Raw genomic sequence first — 22759 nt, 5'->3', positions numbered from 1 at the left:
AACATACAGAGTAGGCTCACTAAGACTCTTCATAAATCCAAGCTTGGTCGTAAGCATCAACTCTGTCATACCGGGCCCTTGGTGCCTATTTCAGCCATAAAGGGCCTTTCTCGGCTGTATACTTTGTCTTCATGTCCAGCAACTTCAAAACCTTCTCGTTGCTCGATGAAGATCTCCTCCTTGAGAAAACCATTCAGGAATGCCGACTTTACATCAAATTGATGAACCCTCCACTTCTTCTGAGCTGCTAAAGCAAATAGCAGCTTGATTGTATCCAGTCTTGCTACTGGTGCAAATGTCTCCAAAAAATCCACTCCATATTGCTGACTGTAGCCCTTCACTACAAGCCTAGCCTTGTACTTGTTCAGTGAGCCATCAGCATTGTACTTGGCCCTGTACACCCATTTGACTCCTATGACCTTCTTGTGTTCTAGTCTGCTCACCAATTCCTATGTCTGATTTTTATTGATCATTTCCAACTCAGCTTCCATAGCCTTCATCCAGCTTTTGTCCTTAACAGCCTCTTCAAAGTCTGAGGGCTCAATCACAGCAAAATTGCACCTCTAATAAACATCAGCCAAAGTTCTGGTGCCCCTTACTGGTGTATCATCAACAGCATCATCACTTAGTCCTTCTTCTGCAGGTTCAACAACCAAGTCTAACTGGTCCATTTCAGACATATCAGCTTCAACACCATTCCAATTCCACACCTTATCCTCACCAAATTTCACATCCCTGCTAACTAAGACCTTCTTTGCTGTAGGATCATACACTTTATAACCCTTCTTGTTGCTGCTATAGCCAACAAAGATTCCTGGCGCAGCCCTACTCTCGAGCTTAGTCCTCTTCTCTACTAGAATAAGAGTATAACACACGACCAAACACTTTTCGATTGTGTTACAACCGGTTTGACTCCATGCCGAGGCCTCAAAGGAGTCTTATCCTTGATGCTTTCGAGTTGGTAGCTGTTGAGCAAGTACATCGAGGTGTTAAGCGCCTCACCAAAACTGGCTTGGAAGCTTGCCTTTAAACAAGAGACACCTTGCCATGTTCAGCACAGTCCTATTCTTCCTCTCACAGACTCCATTCTATTGAGGAGTATAGACTGTTGTAAGTTGATGATGAATCCCAGCATTGTCACAAAGCTTCTGAAATCTCTCAGACACATATTCAGAGCCATTATCAGTCCTTAAGGCTCTAATTTTGCACTGACCGATTTTTAGCATATGCCTTAAATTTGCGAAGGCTTCAAACACTTCGACTTTTGCTTCAAGAAGTAGACCCAAGACAACCTTGTTAAATCATCTATAAGCAGGACAAAGTACATTCTCATTGATTGAAGGTATTCTTATGGGACCACAAACATCAGAGTGCACCAATTCGAGCTTATTCTGAGCTCTCCAAGCACTGTCAGCAGGAAAAGGCAGTATAGCACCTTACCAAGTCGACAAACCTCACAAACATTCCACTAACCTCAATCTTTGAAATGTCATCAACCAAATTTAGCCTATGTAGCGAGATAAATAGATCCGAAGTTGGTATGGCCAAGTCTCCTATGCCATAAGTCAGTGTTGTCAGCAAGGCTGGTGTATGCCTTCCTTTCTACTTGGCTAACATCCAGCATGAAGCACCTATCAGTCATAGAGACTGTGACTAACTCCAGACCATTCATGTGTTGAACAATGCAGCAACCATTTTTAAAGACCAAGGTATACCCTTTTTCAACCAATTGGCCTACACTAAGCAGATTCTGGTCTAAGTCAGGTACAAAAAGTACATATGATATTAGCTTCTTACCTGAACCAGTGCTAACCAACACATTGCCCTTGCCCTTAGCTTCAATCAGCTTGCCATCTCCAATTCTGATCCTCGAGTGAAAGCTTCTATCTAGGCCCTTAAACAGCTTCTCATCTACTGCCATATGATGTGAGCGACCATGCCTAGTAGCCAATCATTCTTTGGCCCTAGTTGTGCCAACAAAAGCAGTTCTTTGTGAATACATGCTCCTCCTGAGCTTGCATGTCCTCAGCAGGTCTAGCTTGTTGCAGAGCAGCCTCCCTTGGTTTGCCCTTGCACACCTTCTCAACATGGCCAAACTGCTTGCACTTTCTGCACTGGATATCTGGCCTAAACCAACAATACTTTTCTGAATGTGTTGTCTTCTTGCAGTGAACACATGGTGGGAACACTCTTTTTGCTTCATCTCTTCCTGACTTGACCCTTCTATTGTGCCAAGGCTTCTTGCCTTTTGCACTCACACTCGAGCTTTCACTGGCTTTAGCCTGGAAAGTAGCCTCAGGATTCTCCTCCTGCCTATTTGCCCTCCTTTGCTCAAATGCATACAAGAAGTTTATCAGCTCAGACAATGAAATGGCTGATAAGTCCCTTGAGTCCTCAAGTGAAGAGATTTTTGACTCGAATTTCTCAGGGAGAGTTGTGATAACTTTTTCAACAATTCTGCTCTCTGTGAAGTCCACTCCCAGGAGCCTAATGCTGTTGACAATGGTCATTATCCTGTCTGAGTACTACTTGATGGTCTCAGACTCCTTCATTCTCAAATTCTCAAAGTCTCTCCTGAGATTAATCACTTGTTGTTGCCTTGTCTTGTCAGTCCCCATGAACTCCCATGAACTCCTCCTTCAACTTCTCCCAGGCCTGCTTAGGTGAGTCACAGGCCATGATGCGAGTGAATATCACATCAGAGACTCCATTTTGCAAGCAAGCCATAGCCTTGTGCTTCTTGGCTCTCTCCTCTGCATGCTGTCTCATTTGTGCTATAGTGGGATTAGCTCTCAATGGAGGTGGTTCAGCATCATTCTCGATCACACTCCAAAGATCGTATGCCTGAAGGTAAGTCTTCATTTTGACTATCCAAATGTGATAGTTTTCTCCAGTGAACACTGGTGGAGGTGGTGGAGTAAAATTCATCCTGCTAGACTGAGTTTAAAAAGCTTCGATCTTTTTAAATCTTGAACTTTGCTGTTGGTTTTAATTTGAACACAACAGATTGCATACAAAGGCCCCTCAAAGATTCAGGCTCATGATACCATTTGTTGGAACATTGGCAGCATTTACAGCAAACAAAGTAACAAGACAGAAGCAAAGGTGATCGAGCAAAAGGAAAACAAGCAGAACAGCAAGAAACTTGAATGCACAGACAAATTTTTTTGTGGCGAACATTGCCATTTTTCATTCAAATTTGAAATAAAAGGAGTTACAATTTTGGCTCAAATGACAGTTACCTAATAATCTAACGCCTCCACTAATGCTTAACTAATACAAACTTAAACAACTAAAAGATAAGTGACATATCGCTTTTACATCAAAAATCAAATCATAAACTTAATCCTACTAACTTTAAGAGTTGGTTACAATTGAACTAAGCTAAATATCATTACAACAAAATGATTAAAATCGGTTGCTTCATTCGGTTGAGTTTCATTCTTGCGCACCAAGCAAAATGAGCTGAGCTCGATAGTCTGGCTTCATGTTGCATTGCAGTCCAGCTCTCAACACACATATGCTTAAATATAATCTGTTGTGATATTTCTTTGCAGCTACATCAGCACTGTAGTGGTCAAGGCTGTGGCAGGGAACGATGGCAAGTGCAAGTGTGGAGATAGCTGCAGCTGCACAAACTGCACATGTGGCACTCATTAAGTAGACATAGAACCATGATGTTTTAGTCCATAGCAATATTAGGACCTAAAAATAATGAAATTGAGTTGAATAAATTGGTGTTTTGTTGTTGTAGTTTGAGACATTGAGTGCGTTTTCATGCCTGTTTGTCTTATGTCTGAGTCTCATTGTACACTATGATGGAATGGTCATATCTATGGACTTCGTATGATTAATGAATTATTATCAGTTTAAATATTCTCTTTGTATCCATGTTGGATACATATTTAAACATGGATAAGGAGATGTACTCTTCAAATTTATTCATATTTAAACATGTTGGATATATATTTAAACATGGATAAGGAGACGTACTCTTCAAATTTATTCATATTGGACATATATTCTTACCTAACCCTCACCCAAGCAACAATAGAACATTTTGTAGAACATTTCTATTTATTATTTCGAATCAGTACTAAAAACAAGTCCATGGTAACAAAAGTATTTAGTACTTAAAGCATGCACTAGGTGTTATATCACAATGGCAATTGTTCTTCCGAATCTACCGGAAATTCCTCATCTATCTGAAATTCCTCATCTATCACAGATTCTTGGAATCTCTTCGGAAGGAAATATTGACCACCGAGGCGCTGTTGGTAGTGTATGATCACAGCAAAGAATATACCCAACACAATATAATAATGAAGTCCCAAGCAGTTGAGTAGTAATCTGCACCATGAACTCCGTACATGTACGAGTCATCTATATCAGCATATTTGTTTGCTCTGTACAGATCATATCCATGGGGTATGAGGCGAACAAGGGTGATTCCGATGTAAAAGAGTCGAGAAAGAGCCAGTTCTCTCGAGTTGTGGAACATGTTGAAGATGATTTGAGGAAAAGAAAGGCATCCAGTATCAAACCAGCATAAGCTCTTGAATTCCCCAAAATGATTTTATTTATGTAGTACCAAGAATGCCTTGCCCTTACTGTTCGGTGTCCATTCTGCCTTGACTTAACCGAAAAGGCGATAATAGCTCCAATTACGTACACCGGAACACACACATACAGCCCCCTTTTCTCTGCAATCCACAAGGTCTTTTTCTTTTCAGTGGAGCATCTAGCAGTCCATGAGAGCATCAGAAGACGGACTTGCAGCAGAAAAGCCACCATGGTAACGACTCTAATGATAATCTCGTTCATTTCGAGCCACCTTCCACCTCTAATCAAGACCGATCTCTTGCTATCTTGAATGAACATTGCTTCGAGGTTTAGAACCAAAGGGATCAAGTGCCCCAGGGCTAGAATAACAAGCATTAGAAGTGAAACCAAAGGACCAATGCCACGGTGCTTCCTGACATGAAGGATTTGAAATGCTACAAAGATAATTGCAAGAGAATTGGATATTACCAACATGTCCATCTCCAAATCCATTCTCGAAATTGATTCCGTAACCCAACTGCGATAATAAGCTCTTCCCGAAAACTGCAGGGGCTTGAAGGATAGAGGATCGATTTCTTCACGTGTGCTTTCGATGCTTCCTTTGATCTTACTTCTCCTGTCCGAGTTCAATGGAGGAAAATTGATTTTCACCAGGATCTTGCAATCCATCGAATGGCTTGAAAATGTTTTGTCACCTGACCTTAAATGTCTGCAGCCAACCATGCATAGGCTACCTGTTGCTGTATCATAAACCCCTTCAGCAGAAATTCGGATTTCTGTTTTCAAATATTCATTTGAAGATTCGTTAACCGTATTAAGGCCACCATCCAATTCCGAACTACGCAGCATGATACTCATTTTATAGCTGATATTAAGCAAGCCACTGCTGGAATCGGATTCAACGCGAGAACTTTTAGGCTTTGAGCTTGAGGATGGTATTAGAGATGGAAATCTCTGATCTTGCTGATCACCTACCGCAAGAGGAACCGAAGAACCCCATCCGATTCTTCCTTTGGAACCTTTGATGATCGACATTCTAAAACCCAGATTACCAGAATAGCCATCTGGGTAGTGTCCCCTACTGCTTTTAGTCTTAGGATTCTTCTTTGGACATGATTTCTTCACTTCGGCCATTTCCGTGTATACATATTTCAAACCTTGAAGTTGAATTCGTCCTCCATAACGTCCAGTATTTCGGAACTCGACCCTATCAAAGAAACCACCTTCATTCCTAGGCTTCTCACTCCAAATTTCTCCTACAATGGTGCTTGTGTTTCTGATAGACAAGATTGCCGGGAATCTTAAGCTCAACCGTGTCGTGCAGTCTCCAACATGAGACTTCTCCAAGGAGCTCCATGCATCATAGATTCGGCAAGCAATGATACAAAGCCGATTACTCTTTGCATCCCAAGATCCTTCTCCAATTAATGAAGTGTTGAGATTGGGAGAGCTATAGTATCCCTGATAGCTATCGTTCCGAAATTCTATCAGAAGCCTCAAGCTTTGCCTATCGTTTGAGCACTGAATCATACGCAATGATACTACTGATCCAATACCATCACCAAATGGATTGCAACTCTTTGAAAATTACAACTGCCAGTATACTCCAATTTGAAAGCATTGCTTCCACCTAACATATCACAAATAGTTCGAGTTTGCGATAAGCGGAGGGACGACATCGGTTGGACATCGATTCCCCCAGGACACCCTTCACTGAACTGATTTGAAATCATGGTGTAAGCGTAATTTACTCGAGGAAACATCAGCAGTGATATTTGCTCAAAGTGATTTGGATCATTAGCAGAACTCAAGCTATCCATGGTACCGGTGACTAAAGTACTAATATTACTTGAAGTCTGAAGATTATTAATCTTAAGAACAGCAGCAAGGTGAAGCAGTTTACCTTCTTTGGAGTAAGCATGACTCGATCCCACCATGCAAAGCTTCCCGGTTGTTCGAGACCAGAAGCCTCGAAAATCGAAGTCCAGTGTCCCACGAACGTATGAGCTTCCAGAGGAGATACTCCGTTCATAGTAAGACGAGGTTCGAAAAATCAGGTTTCCTTCCACCATAAAGACATCATCAGCTTCGGTTGTAAATACGTGGTGAGTCTTGAAACGGAGCCTTTTCGATTTGGGTGCAGAGTAGGAACGTGAAGGAGGATTATTTGGGACTTTATCACCACCACTGAAGTAACCATATTGACGTCCAGAGAAAGGCATGATATTGAACTCCTCGTCAGCTGGTTTGGATTCATGAACAATTGAGTTACAGTGAAGGCCAAAATCAAATTCATTTGCAGTGCCGAAGACTACATGAAGACATGTGAAAGAGGAGATGATAAACAGAAAGCATTAATAAAACAAAGTTTCGTCCTACAGAATATGGAACAGTCCACAGCCATAGACATGAATTTCTTCAGACAGAAAGACTGTGATTAAGAACTTATTGCAAAAACTTCGAAATTGATCATAAATATATAGTTATTACTGTACATCTCTCACTGGACATAGGAAATTTCCAAGAACAAGAGCTTGCGGAAAAATTCGTATCAATAATACTTATTTATATTTTATCACATTAAATAAAGTTTTAGAGTCAAGACTTGTGTTCAACCTCAATCCAATAACGAGTGGTTATGATTATTATTATAGCTAAGTCAATCCGTAAATACTCATTATATAATTTTTTTAATTAATATATTAATTATATAATTTCTTTTCATTCATATTTTGATTTTGATTGTATAATAATCTAGTATTGAATTTTAAATGATCATCTAATTAAGATAATTGAATTAGATGATGAGACCTTGACTCGTTCACACAGTCGAAAGAGTTAGATTTTGATTTGGACCAATCAAATGCCTACAATGATAAGTCACATCATTTAAATTTTGAGACAATATTGTTGAGAGGAAAATCATAAACATCAAATATGTAGGATAAAATAAAGATAAAAATACTAAAAATATAAAAATATTTCATAATTCATAATCATAACTTTTTAGGTTTATTATATCGATTTTGATTATACAAATGATTATAATTTAATACCCAATTATGAACTTTAAACATCAACTTCAAGTATGTAATATCTACTAATTATGCATTAGTACATGAGCAGTGATATCGATACTTGTAGACGTCACTCTACATCTCTCACTGGACAGGAATTTCCAAGGACAAGAGGCTGCAGAGAATGGCTATGAAAAGCAATGGAAGGTTTGGAGAGGTTGAGCAAATGACATTATAAAATGAAGAGAAATTGATATAGTGAAAAAGCAAGACACCTTAACTTTTATGTTGGGAGTTGGGACCTTACATTAGTGGTCTCTAATAAGATTATTAAATGTTTAATCTATTTAGACTTGTTGCAACCGTTGAAACCATAGAAACATGGTTATGTAACTAAATATAGAAAACGGGCTAATGTATATAGAGGTATTTGAACATAGTAATTTATATTTATTAAGTATTTAAATTAAAAATAAAATTAATTTTTATCACTTAAGTCAAGTCAACAAAGCAAGGGGTTACTTGTACCCAGCTTCAATCCATGTATTATTATAATTTTGGCATATAGCTAAGTCAATGTCAATCAGCATGCACCTTTCTTCTTCTTCTTTTTGCCAATTTTTGGTCCAAACAAAATGAGTTTTAATTAGAAAAAATTTCAATTAATTAATTTAAAGTTATTACTTTTACTCTCGAAAGAGATATTAGCATAATTTAGGAATTTTTACAAATCACGAAACTAAGTAAATAAATTGTGTGATTTAGATTGATAGTGACAAATAAAGTATAGGTAGATTCTTTTCGAGAATTGTTACGCTTCTTGGTTGTTAATCTTTTCTTTCTGAGCTATTCTTTGTCGTGTTAAGTAGTTAATTAATTTAGTTAATTTTAGTTTTCCATCAATCACTCAAATTTATCTGTTAAATAATAGAAATACGATAATTACTAGTACTTTTAATTTTCGTGAGAACTATATCTTTATTCATCATAACTATACCATTAATTGATAGGTGCACTTGTGTTAGTCAATTTTTTAGTTGGTTTACGATTTCATCAATTGCCATCACCAACTCAAACATATTCATAATCCCAACTGAAAACTAAGCATTCAAGAGAATAACATGAATTAACCAAAGCATATACTAAGTTATAAGGCATGCTTAACATTCACCTTACCATTCCCAAAACATTAATCGCCTAGTTGATAGCTTTAAGTGTGCCAAACCAATCAAAAGAAAAATCAGCACTCATATAGCATCAAACTTAACTAAAATATGCATCATTAAGTTTCATGCCAAAGTTACATTCAAAATCAATCATTACTACCATTAACACAAAACTATCGATTCTCAAAATAGTCATTTACAAACTAGAAACCCTTAAACACATGTCACACGGTCTAAAATCAAAATGAACATATAACTATTATCTTAAGATTATGTTTGATCCTTCGCTGATTCAATTCAAGAGTTCTGCAAGGTAAAAGATACAAGTAAGGAAAAACAACCAGCGTAAGACTCCTTTGAGCTAATTGTCATGGGGGTTGCAACACCAAAGCTTGAATGTCATAGGGTCGTGGCAACAAAGTCTGGATGTCACGACATTGAAGCCTAATAATGAATGGAAATATATAGAGCCAATTTTGTATCCAAACAAGCTCCAATCATCCACATTTTGGAAGGAATTTTATCAATATTAGAGTTGTAGTGTCAAGCTATTTAATGTCTCTTTATGAAACAAAAACTAGACATCCAATATTCTTATAATCATCTTTTTATTCCCTTGATCATTTTACATTCTTATGTTTTTTTTCTAGGTTAGACTTTATTTTGCCTTTTTTTTTTCACTTTTCTTCTATAACTAAAAGAGGTACAAGGGCCTCTTACGTTATTTGGGGTTTTCTTCATAGTATTTAATAGTTTAAAATATTTTAGTTATTCAAAATTGTAAAGTGTTAATTTGGACTTTAGATTTATGACTTTTCTTGCTTGTTATCAATGTCGTCATCAAAGACTTCTTCAGTATTTGTTAATCATTTCTCAACTCTTATCTCTTTTGTGATTTGGTGTTGATTAAGTGTTAATTTGATTGATATAGATATTGTTGTTAATATAGGAGAACGTGGATTCGAGTGCGCTGAAACGTATTATCCTCCTATTCATGGGTTGGGGATGGGTTATAGGTAGTTCTAAGTATTGTGTCAAAATGAACAAATATAATAAGAACCTATATTGAGATATTTCAAAAAAATTAACTTTGGTAAAAAAAGTAATTATTCTATACATCGTTAGCATAAGTGTTATTAAAATCAAATAACAATAAAACTTTGAATATCAAATAATAACAACTAATCTTATAAAACAATAATAATCATACATTTTTGTGATGCAAATAAAATTCTAAAATATGATTTTTCGAGTAATTCTTTAGATGTTATTTGAATGAAAATATTTTACTAAAGGCGATATTTATAGTTAAGATCATTTTAATTCGAATGGTTCAACGGGCAATAATAAATTAAGATCAAGTGAAAAATCAAGCTAGAAATACTCGAATACGTACTCATACTAATTAGTTATATAAAAAGAAATAAGGTAAGTTGAATGTTGAATTGATAGTATAATGTTATATTTTAATGTGAATTTTGTGATAATATATGTTAGGCCTAATGATGTAAATGTAAATGTATTATAAAAAGTAATATTGGTTAAGCATACTAATATTTGAATGGGTATTCGGTCAAAGGAGAATTTTATGCAAAACTTTTATGGTTTGACTTATGAAATTATAAGTTGGAAAGGTATATGAGTTACTAATGGTTTGTTTCGGTTTGACTAGATTAATTTTGTATATGATTAAATGTTTCCATTGCTTATGATTTACTAAGCTGTGAAAGCTTACTGTGTGTATGTTTGCTCTTTGTTTTTTTTTTTAGATTTTGGAAGTTGGTTACGAGCTCGGGGGTCATCAAAGAAGTCTATCACACTATCGACCGTCTTTGGTATTTTATAAATTTGAATTTGAACTTGAGCCTATGACATGTATAGTCTAGTTAATATGTTTGATATTGGGATATGTAAATATGAGCCATGCGAAAAATGGCTTATTCATTTTGGTTAAGCTTGGTTTTATATATTCTTGGTTAAATACTTGATGGGTTTGATTTTGGGATATATATATATATATATATATATATATATATATATAAAAGCCATGAAAATAATGGGTTATGTTTTATGATATTCATGCTTGTGATGTTTGGCTTGTGATTCGGTAATAAGGCAAGTAAGTATATTAATACTAAACGCCCAAACTCGATTTGGACAAAATTTTTGTTGATATTTCGGGTTAAGCTGAGCTAAGAACCTTGGACAAACATAAAGTATATTAATACTAAACGCCCAAACTCGACCTGACTAGCCCATAAACACATTTATAACTTAAATATCTTAACCCACTACCATTCATCCAAAGTGTATAATTAGTACAACTTTTTTTAATCTTTATTGTTTTCAATGAAAGAAAATTATTGATATTGTTTTCAGGGAGTAGTGTTTGGAAAGACTAGTAATTAAATTTGAATATATTTGGTTGTAATTACTAATGAGTGACATGTTTGGATAATGTTTGTGTAATAATTCATTTTTGTCCGGGCCCAAAACTAAAACCCAAAATAAAAAAATTACAGTCCATCAAAGCGCAATTCAAATTAAATTAACTTATTACATATCAAGCACAAACCCTAAACCCAAACTAAACTCTAGCCCACAAAACTTAAAAAATTTTCAGCCAAAAGAAACCCTAGGTGCGCTGCACCTAGGTGCATATAGGCTTGCTCCTAGCCACACGCCAATGAGGACCTCCTCGACGCCACCACCTCAAAGACGCGTCGACACTTGCAAAATGAAGAACTACATAATAGCAGAAAAGACAATAGCAAGACAACAAAAAAATAGAAATTAGGAGTTTTGTAATCAAGCTATAAAAGCCCGAATTTCATCTTTGTATTTTTTACGCGGACACCGATCCTAAATAAAAAATCCATCAAAAAGCGAGGAAGGTTTTAAAGGTGATTACTTTTATTTTGATTTAGGGTTTCTCTATTTTTATTTTATTTTATTATTATTTTAAATACAAAAATAAAAGAAAAGGAAATAGAAGCTTTCTGATAGATAGGAACTTATCTCTTGTATATGTCAAATTCATGGATGATTTTTAATGAAAAGTTTGACACCTAACTTTAAGCACACTTTGCTTCTATAAAATAAAAGATAAAAAATTATTCAAAATTCAACTCTCTCAAAATTTTTCATTCGATCTTCTTGAAAACATTCCATTACATTGACAGTAATTTATGAGGGTTAGGTTGAGTTAAACGGTTAAAATTTTATTTTAACTTAAATTTGATATTCAAGGGTGCCGAGCTCCATAAAATGTATTTATTAAAGTTAAATTTACGGAAAATAGTAAAACTTAAATATATAGAAATTTGACATATGTGGATGTATACATTTATTAGGTTTAAGTTTATGGTAAGTGATGAAAACTTAAACATAATTAAACTCAAGTATCAATTCTATATAATTTATTGATTAGGGTTAAGTTTATAATAAATATAAACTTGATATTTGCAAATGTCAAGCTAAAGACTATAAATTTATTAGGTTTAACTCCCAACAAAAAAAAATTCATATCTCTTATATATTATATGAAACTTGACAGTGATAGCTTCATCATTACAGGATTATTACTTGGGACATGAAAAATTTGCAAGCATAGGTTTCACATAAAATTTGACATAAGATTGTTGTAAAAAAGCGGATTCTAAACGTAACTTTTACATAAACTTTTTTAATAAATAATATATTATTTGACTATATCAATATAAAAATAAAACCTAAAAATATGATTATTGTCAATTTATATTATTTGTTAATAAGTTTTAAATAATTTCTTGCTTGTCAAAAATAAAATAAAAATTGATTACTTGAGTTAATCTCTAGTCTCTAGTTAACTTTTAAGTTAGATAATTTTTAAATATGATATATTAAATGTTGATAATTTAAAAATTATATAAAAGAAATGGTTTTTCTTTAAAGAATAGTTTTAAATAATTCTTTTTAAAAGTATTTAACTTTTTTATAAAATATATTATGTGGGATTAAAAACATAAACACCTTTATTATGTTTATCAATAATTTATATATAAAAATTAATTATATTTTAATCAAATTGTCACCGTGACTTTGAATGAACTTAAATGTATATTTTGTTTGAGATTTAAGAGTTTGAGAAAATTATAATAGAATTAGAAATTTTTTTTTAAATTATTAAATAAAATTGGTTTTACTTCATTCTTAACTTAGTTTTTGACTCTAATAATTGAGTAGGGTGTCATCACTCAACTAATTCAGGCTACAATCTTTTATACAAAAAATAAAATGAGAATAAACTTAAAATAAACCATTTGCAAACACTACCTAGGAGATAGCTCACTAATTGAGACCTCGTTGCGGGACAATGGTGGCAACTCTGTGTTGGATTGGTTTGAAGCTGATGCCGATGAAGTTGACATATCAAAATTGAAGTTGCCCTGCATGACAAATGCTGGTTGTGCCGGCACGGCGAGGGTGGTCGAGAAGCTATTCAGCATCAGAACAACCGAAGCCATGGTTGGTCTGGCTGCTACTTTTTCCTGAACACATAGCAATGCAATGTGAATGCATCTCATTATCTCATTCCTTGAACTATCACCCAATGTGGGATCAACGAGATTCAATGCCGTCCCTTCTCTCCAGCTTCTCCATGCCTACCAAGGAATCAGCCAATGTCCAATTTCAACAATGTAAACATATAACTCTTTTAACATTGGCTTTCAGTCACTAGAAATCATATATATACTTACAAAACCTAGTATGTATTCGTACTGCTCATCATAACGGAAGCTATTGTTTCTCTGGCCACTTATAATTTCTAAAAGTAATACACCGAAGCTGAACACATCTGATTTTACTGAGAATTGTCCATGGAAAACATATTCGGGAGCCATATATCCACTGCAATTAAGGGAAGCTTCATTAGTACAGTTCATATACATATGTTTAATATCTAAAAGGCTCCTAGGATGTCTTGATACTTACTGAGTTCCCACAATTCTGCTAGTGCTGCCTTGTGTTTCATCCTGTCCAAACAATCTTGCCATCCCGAAATCTGCAATTTTAGGAACCATCTCTGCATCTAATAAGATATTACTTGCTTTGAGATCACGGTGAATAATTCGAAGCCTAGAGTCTTCGTGAAGGTAAAGGAGTCCACGAACAATGCCATGTATGATTTTGAACCGTATTTCCCAATCTAGTTCTGCACGCCTGATCCGATCTACGTCATCACAAAACTTTCAGATTAGTGGAACAAATTCAAGGATTAAATTTGGTGCATGTCCTTGCTGATGGCTATACACAGTTAAAAGGATAAATATACAAAGTTGTAATAGAAATGCAATCTGAAAATGAAATTTAAACTGAAACATTACCAAAATGAAATGATCAAGGCTTGCATTTGGCACAAACTCATAGATGAGAAGCCTTTCCTGTTCTTGCAAGCAAAACCAAGGAGCCTAACTAAATTGCGGTGTTGAAGCTTGGCAACTAATTGCACCTCGGTCTTAAATTCTAAGTCTCCTTGACCTGATCCTTTAGACAGTCTTTTCACAGCAATCTCTTCTCCATTTGGAAGCTGACCCTGAAAACATAACAATATACATATGAACCATAAGTGGCTTTTGATAGATTTAGAAATACAGTTCATGTATATTCATTGACATAGCAGTACTATTCTTTGCCTTGTAAACAGCTCCAAATCCTCCTTGACCAAGCTTATTTGCATCAGAGAAGTTATCGGTTGCAACCAAAACAGAATCGAAGCGAATTGCAAGGAATCGGCCCGGACATCTCATTATCCGCATCCTTAGCTGCAAAAGGCAATATAATTATTGTACAATTTCTTCGGCACCTGATCTACACTTACTAGTTGTTTGTTTGGTCTTTGTTACATTATATTTTAGAGAATCCATGTCATGGTTGTGAGTGAATTTACTTACTTTCAACTTTTATAGGTATGTCTTTGTTTCTTTTGGGCCTCTTAAAAATGCAGATGGAGATGGTAATTAGTATTACAAGGCCAACAACAGAAGCAATAACAATGATTACAGTTCGAGTTGTGTTATTCCCATTTCCTGCAAAACACAAATTTAGAATGTTATCATTCTTACGAACATACATATAATATATATGCAGATAAACCTAACAGGCAACCTCCAAACAGAAATAAGTAAGCACATATTAAACCACTGCTCATTTTGTTGGTATTTTATTTATTTTTTATTTTATTTTATTGTTAATTGCTTTGCTCAGGAAAAAGAAAAGAGTACAAATCGATTCCTTACCTGGAGATGGCGTCGGAGAAGAAGTTGTTGGAGGTGACGGTAAAGGAACTGCGGTCTCATTATAAAAGGTTAGACTCAAACCTCAAGACACAGGTTGGTCTAAGAACCCTGCATCCCATCCTTCCAAGGCAACAGAGTCGAAGCTCCCTCCTGCCGTAATTTAGACAAGCAGTGCAATTTTCCTGGGTCATATCTGGAGTACACTGTACCGTGGCGTATACCGTTTGCAAGATACCAGTCGGTGCATTGCCAGCTGCGTACTTGCGGAGTGGGCCACTGGCTGCAGCTTCGCTGCTTAGATTATTCAATAGTTCACTTAATGCTCGATTGAACTGAGTAGGGTTCGATGCATTCATCGGGTTGAATGCACAAGTATGAGGGTCGTTCTCCAGCAGCCCGTACAGGTCTCGGTTGGCGTACCGCACCAAACAGAGCTCGGACCAAGCGATGGCGACCTTGTTCCGGGGACAAAACTGCTTGAGTTCGGTTGCGGTAGAGTTGAGGCAAGTGTTGCAATCGGCTTGGTTCATGTCACCCCTGCAAAGTGCGATTGAGTAAACCTTGTTGGGGCTTTCTCCCGCAGATAGATTGAAAAAGCCGTAATTGAAATAACTAAGAGTGGCGAATCGGGAGATGATGCTATTGAGGTTGGCCTCGTAAGTGCTGTTTGGGGTGTAATTGCCGCTGCCTTGATTACAATCGTGCTCAAAGTAAACAGGATTAAGCTGTGCAACGATAAGAGTAGGGAGGAAGGAAAGAACAAGTGAATAAGAAAACAGTGGAACTGTTGTTAAAGATCCCATTGCCAGTGGAACAATCAATTACGAAAACATGACTCACCCTTCTTACTTATAAGTTTGGCGCAGCCGCTACGCCGGTCACTAACCAAGAATCAGTAAGTCAATATTACAGGGCCCTACAGAAGACCTTGAACAGACAAAGTTGAAGCTCAATCATACCCCTTTTTTAATTTTATAATATATTAAATTATGTTATTTTTATGTATTATATAATTTATAACATAAAAAATTTATATTTATACTAATATATAATATAAATATTAAAAAATATTATGTTACCAATATATAAATTTTAAATTTTAAATTAAAAATAATATAAATATTTTTAAAAAATTAAAAATATAATATGATCAATATGTTTAAAATGAGTTTAGGTTAGTTATTTACAAATACAAGTAGACTTGGACAAAATTTTTGTTGATATTTCGGATTAAACTGAGCTAAGAACCTTGGACAAACATAAACGCCCAAACTTGACCTGACCAGCCCATAAACACATTTATAACTTAAATATCTTAACCCACTACCATTCATCCAAAGTGTATAATCGCACCAAACAAAGCTCGGACCAAGCGATGGCGGTCTTGATCCGGGGACACAATCGCTCGAGCTCGGTCGCGGTGTAGTTGAGGCAACTATAGCAACGATCTTGAGTTAAGTCACTCCTGCAAAGTGCGCTTGAGTAAACTTTGTCGGGCTTCCACCGGCAGACAGATTGAAGAAGCCGTAATTGAAATGTGCAAGGGTGGGGAGTTGAGAGATGATGGCATTGAGGTTGGTCTGGTAAGCGCTGTTTGGGGTGAAATTGCCATTGGTATCACTACAGTTACGCTCAAAGTAAACATCATGAAGCTGCGAAAGGGTAAGAGTAGCAAGGAAAGAAGAAAAGAATAAAGAAACAGAAGAAATGTTGAAGAAGAAGACCCCATTGCCCACTTCATTTAGAAGTGATGATCTAGTGTAAGGCGGTCCACGTAAGCAATGGTTGGCTAGGGTCAAGTTCCTCTAAATCGTAAGTCTAAAACTTAAGTGGAGCTAGTGGTCGTAGGCATCCTCTTCCATTATAACTGGCTTATTCTGTTCGAGAAGGATCACCTAAAAGCCTAGGATTGAACCGAAAGAGGATCGAGATAATCGAAGGTTGAAATCTCTCCATCAAAAACTCTCTTTTCTCAACTCTATTTACTTTTACAATTTTAATTTCAATTTACGTAATGTCAATTCAACCAAACTTTTAATTCTATTTTTTTCAGGTATGTCGTTTTTCTTGGGCACGACACTACTTAGTTTCTCGAGAAAAAGGAACTTGTGCAAGTCCAGTCCCTAAGGATTTGACCCTACTTACCTTATATTATTCTTTTTGTTATTTTATAGGAATAGGATATTTTTGGTGCTCTCAAATACACATCACTTATTTATTTGTAAGATTTTTATTTAGATCAAAATCCTAATGTCTTTGAAAACTATGATCCTGATAAGGCAGCACCAATTCAAAGTTGAATTTGATTTTTCTTTTTGGGTAGAGTCCGTATTGCATAGATTTTGGGATTACATTCTAAAAGACAACCTAAAAGAAAATTCCAAATGATATAGACATAAAAGGAGGACAGTAAGCCAACCATTCCTTTGCCTCCATTATCAAGATTGTTGAAAATTTGGTGCATTGCAACATGAAACCGATGTATGGTTGGCCATCGAGCTCAATGACATTGCTTGTGTGCAAGGATGAAATTGGACCAAATAAAGTAATCTGATTGGGCCATTTTGTTGTTATGTAATTTTACTTAGTTCGGTTTTAACTAGCTTCTAAAGTTAGTAGGATTAAGTTTGTGATTGGATTTTTTATGTAAAAGCTAGTATGTCACTTATCTTTGTATTTGACTTAAGCTTGTATTAGTTTAGTTTAAGTGGGGCAGTTATATCATTAGGTAGCTCATCAACTATGTCAAATTGTAACTCGAGTATATGTTTTTCAAATTTGAATGAAAAAGTTAAGTTGTTCGATTACATTTCTTTGAATATGCAAGTCTTGTTTATTACTTTTGCTTTGTTTTCTTTTACGCTTGATCTCATTTGGTTTTGCTTGCTAATTGGGTTGATACATGCGCCATTGTTCCAACAAATAGTATCATGAGCCCGAGTCTTTGAGGGCCTTTGCATTTTGTTGTGTTCAAACCAAAACCAAAAGCAAAGCTTAAAATTAGAGAAGATTAAAGCGTTAAACTCAAACAAGAAGAATGAGTTTCACTCCACCACCTCCACCGGCGTTCACTTGGAGAAAACTATCATATCTGGATAGTTAAAATAAAGACATACCTCCGAGCACACGATCTTTGGAGTGGAATCGAGAATGAAGTTGAACCACCTCCATTGAGAGCCAATCCACTATTGCTCAAATGAGGCGACATCTTTGAGGCGATCCAAGAAGCACAAGGTTATGGCACATGTCAGTAAAATGGAGTGTCTAATGTGATATTCACTCGCATCATGGCCGTGACTCACCAAAGCGGGCATGGAAGAAGCTAAAGGAGGAGTTCATGGGGATGACAAGATAAAGCGACAACGGTGATCAATCTCAGAGAGACTTTGAGAATTTGAGGATGAAGGAGTTTGAGACCATTAAGCGATTACTCGAGACGAATAATGGCCATTGACAACGACATAAGGCTCCTTGGAGTGGACTTCATAGAGAGCGAGTTGTTGAAAAGGTCATCACAACTCTCCACAGAAATTTGAGTCAAAGATCTCTTCAATTGAGGACTCGAGGGACTTATTAGCCATTTCATTTTACGGTGATAAACTCCTGTATGCACTTGAGTAAAGGAGGGCAAATAGGCGGAGGAAAATCCTAAAGCTACTTTCCAGGCAAAAGCCAGTGAAGGCTCGAGTTCAAGTGCAAAAGGCAAAAAGCCTTGGCACAATAGGAGGGTCAAACCAAGAAGAGATGAAGCAAAAAGGGTGTTTCCACCATGTGTTCACTGCAAAAAGACAACTCATTCAGAAAAATACTGTTGGTTTAGGCCAGACATCCAATGCAAGAAGTGCAAGCAGTTTGGTCATGTGGAAAAGGTGTGCAAGGGCAGGCCAAAGGAGGTCACTCAGCAACAGGCTCGACCTGCTGAGGATTTGCAAACTCAAGAGGAGCATGTGTTTACAGCAACCTGTTTTGTTGGTACAACAAAGGCCAGCAATGATTGGCTACTAGACAGTGGCTGCTCACACCATATGGCAGCTAATGAGAAGCTGTTTAAAGGGCTAGATAGAAGCTTCTACTCGAAGATCAGAATTGGATATGGGAAGCTAATTGAGGTTAAAGGCAAATGCAATGTGTTGGTCAACACTGGCTCAGGTAACAAGCTAATCACTGATGTGCTCTTTGTACCTGACTTAGACCAGAACTTGCTTAGTGTAGGCCAATTAGTTGAAAAGGGCTATACATTGGTCTTTAAGGATGGCTATTGTATTGTTCAAGACATGCATGGTCAGGAGCTGAATTCTGGTCTCTATGGCTGATAAATGCTTCATGCTGGATGTTAGCCAAGTGGAAAGAAAGGCATACACCAGCCTTGCTGATAGCATTGACTTGTGGCATAAGAGATTAGGCCAAGCTAATTTCAGATCCATTGATATGTTGCATAGACTAAATTTGGTTGAAGACATGTCTAAAATTGAAGCTAGTGGGACTGTTTGTGAGGTTTGTCAGCTTGGTAAGCAGGCTAGACTGCATTTTCCTATTAACAGTGCTTGGAGAGCTCAAGATAAGCTCGAATTAGTGCATTCTGATGTTTGTGGTCCTATGAGAACACCTTCAATCGGTGACAACGAATTATTTTACTGTTTATAGATGATCTAACAAGGTTGTGTTGGGTCTACTTCTTGAAGCAAAAGTCAGTATTTGAGGCCTTACGCAAATTTAAGGCATATCTTTGAAAATCGTCGGTTGTAAAATTAGAGCCTTGAGGAGTGATAATGGCTCTGAATATGTGTCTGATAGATTTCAGAAGCTTTGTGAAAATGCTGGGATTCACCATCAGTTTACAACAGTCTATACTCCTTAACAGAATGGAGTTTGTGAAAGGAAAAATAGAACAGTGCTAAACATGACCAGATGCTTGTTGTTTCAAAGCAAGCTTCCAAGTCAGTTTTGGGCTGAGGCAGTCAACACCTCAGTATACCTGCTCAATAGGCTGCCAACTCGAGCAGTCAAGGGTAAATCACCTTTTGAGGCTTGGCATGGAGTCAAACCAGTGGTAACTCACCTGAAAGTTTTTGGCTATGTGTGCTATGCACATGTTCTAGTGGAAAAGAGAACCAAGCTCGAGAGCAGAGCTATTTCATGAGTCTTTGTTGGCTGCAGCAGTAACAAGAAGGGTTATAGAGTGTATGATCCTTCAACAAAGAAGGTCTTAGTCAGCAGAGATGTGAAATTTGATGAAGAAAAGGTGTGGAACTGGAATGGTACTGAGGCAGTCATGTTTGAAATGGATCAGATGGACTTGGTTATTGAGCATACAGAAAAGGGACCAATTGATGATGCTATTGATGATACACCAGTGAGGGGCACCAGAACCTTGACTGATGTTTATTAGAGGTGTAGTATTGCTGTGATCGAGCCTACAGATTTTGAAGAGGCTGCCAAAGATAGGAACTGGATGAAAGCTATGGAAACTAAGTTGGAGATGATAAACAAGAATCAAACATGGGAATTAGTGACAGACAAGACCACAAGAAGGTCATAGGTGTTAAGTGGGTGTCTGAACCAAATATAATGGTGATGGCTCATTGAACAAGCACAATTAATAGCAATATGGTGTTAAGACTAGGCGTAACACCATAAGAAGGTCATAGGTGTTAAGGCTAGGCTTGTGGTGAAGGGCTACAATCAGCAATATAGTGTTGAATTCTTGGAGACATTTGCACCAGTAGCAAGACTGGACACAATCAAGCTCCTATTTGCTTTAGCAGCTCAGAAACATTGGAGGGTTCACCAATTGGATGTGAAATCAGCATTTCTGAATGGTTTTCCCAAGGAGGAGATCTTCATTGAGCAACCAGATGGATTTAAGATTGCTGGACATGAAGACAAGGTGTGCAGGCTGAGAAAGGCTCTTTATGGCCTGAAGCAGGCCAAGAGCCTGGTATGATGAGAGTTGACACCTATCTGTCCAAACTTGGATTTGTGAAAAGTCCTAATGAACTTACCATTTATGTTAAGAAGTTAGAACGGAGACCTTGTTGATTGTTTCCTTGTATGTGGATGATTTATTAGTGACAGGGAGCAAAACTAAGCTCATTGATGAGTTCAAGGTTCAAATGCAGCAAGTGTTTGAGATGACTGACTTAGGGATCATGACATACTTCCTTGGAATAGAAGTGCACCAGTCTGATCGAGGCATCTTCATCAGCCAACACACATTTGCTTTGAAGATCCTTGTTAAATTTTGTATGCAGAACTGTAAAACAGTAAGCACACCTGTGGCTCAAGGAGAAAAACTGACTAGCAGTGGCGATCAAGAAAGGGTTGATGAAAGGCAGTATCGAAGCCTAGTAGGTTGCCTGTTGTATTTAACAGCAACTAGGCCAAACATTGTATTTGGTGTCAGTTTGCTATCAAGGTTCATGCACTACTGTAATGAGGCTCATTTGAAGGTGCAAAGAGGCTCCTTAGATACATCAAAGGATGACAAACTTTGGTGTAAAGTTTAAAAGTGGAAAGGAGTTGAAACTTGAAGGTTATTCAGACAGTGAGTGGGCAGGATCCTTTATGACATGAAGAGTACCTCTGGATACTTCTTCACACTTGGATCGAATGTGTTTTGCTGGAGTTCAAAGAAGCAATAGACTATTGCTCAATCTACAGCTGAAGCAGAGTACATTGTAGCTGCAACAGATGCTAATCAGGCCATTTGGCTTAGGAAACTGCTTCAAGACCTTAATGAAACTCAAGCTGAAGCAACTGAGATTTGGGTGGACAATTAATCAGCAGTTGCCATAGCTAAGAACCCTGTGTTCCATGGTAAAACTAAGCACTTTAAGATTAAGTTGCATTTTGTTAGGAAATTTGAGCAAACAAGGGAAGTCAGCCTTGTTCATTGTAGCTCAGGGGCACAATTGGCTAATATGCTAACTAAGCCATTAGGAGTTGCTTGCTTTGAGGCATTGAGAAGTGCAATTGGTATGTGTTACATACAGTCCAATGAGGAGTGTTAAAAGCTGGACTGTATTACAGCATGAAACCAGCAGCATGGTTGGCCATCGAGCTCAGCAGCATTGCTTGGTGCGCAAGGATGAAACTGGACCGAATGAAGTAATCTAATTTGGTCATTTTGTTGCTATGTAATTTTACTTAGTTCAGTTTTAACTAGCTTCCAAAGTTAGTAGGATTAAGTTTGTGATTGGATTTTTTATGTAAAAGCTGGTATGTCAGCTTATCTTTGTATTTGACTTAAGCTTGTATTAGTTTAGTTTAAGTGGGAGCAGTTATATCATTAGGTAACTATCAACTAAGTCAAATTGTAACTCCAGTATATGTTTTTCAAATTTGAATGAAAAAGTTAAGTTGTTCGATTACATTTCTTTGAATATTCAAGTCTTGTTTATTGTTTTGCTTTGTTTTCTTTTACCTTGATCTCATTTGGTTTCGCTTGCTAATTGGGTTGATACATCTGCCATTGTTCCAACAAAGATTCCTTTCCTTTGAACTCTTATATGAGCGTGTGCTTCTCTTATACTGCTTGGGCCCTACGATGCCTTCCCTTTGCACCATTTCAATGTACTTCCTCTTCTATAAATACAACAAGTGCATAGCTTTAGATATACATCATGCAAGTTAGCTTAACTACTTTAGAAACTCAAACAAACTTTTTACCTCTCAACTCTTTCAAATTCACCATATGCGGAAAGTGCGGCAAGCTGCGACTACTCGACAAAGCCAG

At 36.8% G+C, this 22759-nt stretch overlaps 1 protein-coding gene and 1 pseudogene across 1 annotated transcript; both read right to left on the bottom strand.

The window, feature by feature from the left end:
• Positions 1-4157: 4157 nt before the first annotated feature.
• On the bottom strand, positions 4158-6093 carry LOC128041133 (uncharacterized). Its single transcript, XM_052630475.1, has 2 exons — positions 4442-6093; positions 4158-4350 (listed from the first exon to the last, which is right to left on the bottom strand). The coding sequence occupies exons 1-2, from the start codon at positions 6091-6093 to the stop codon at positions 4158-4160; spliced, it is 1845 nt and encodes a 614-aa protein (XP_052486435.1).
• A 6784-nt stretch (positions 6094-12877) lies between these two features.
• On the bottom strand, positions 12878-15968 carry LOC128041131 (cysteine-rich receptor-like protein kinase 44; annotated as a pseudogene).
• Between the last annotated feature and the right edge of the window lie 6791 nt (positions 15969-22759).

This window comes from Gossypium raimondii, chromosome 5 (genome assembly GCF_025698545.1).
Source record: "Gossypium raimondii isolate GPD5lz chromosome 5, ASM2569854v1, whole genome shotgun sequence".
NCBI classification, from domain to species: domain Eukaryota; kingdom Viridiplantae; phylum Streptophyta; class Magnoliopsida; order Malvales; family Malvaceae; genus Gossypium; species Gossypium raimondii.
This window is presented reverse-complemented; position numbering and strand designations above follow the sequence as displayed.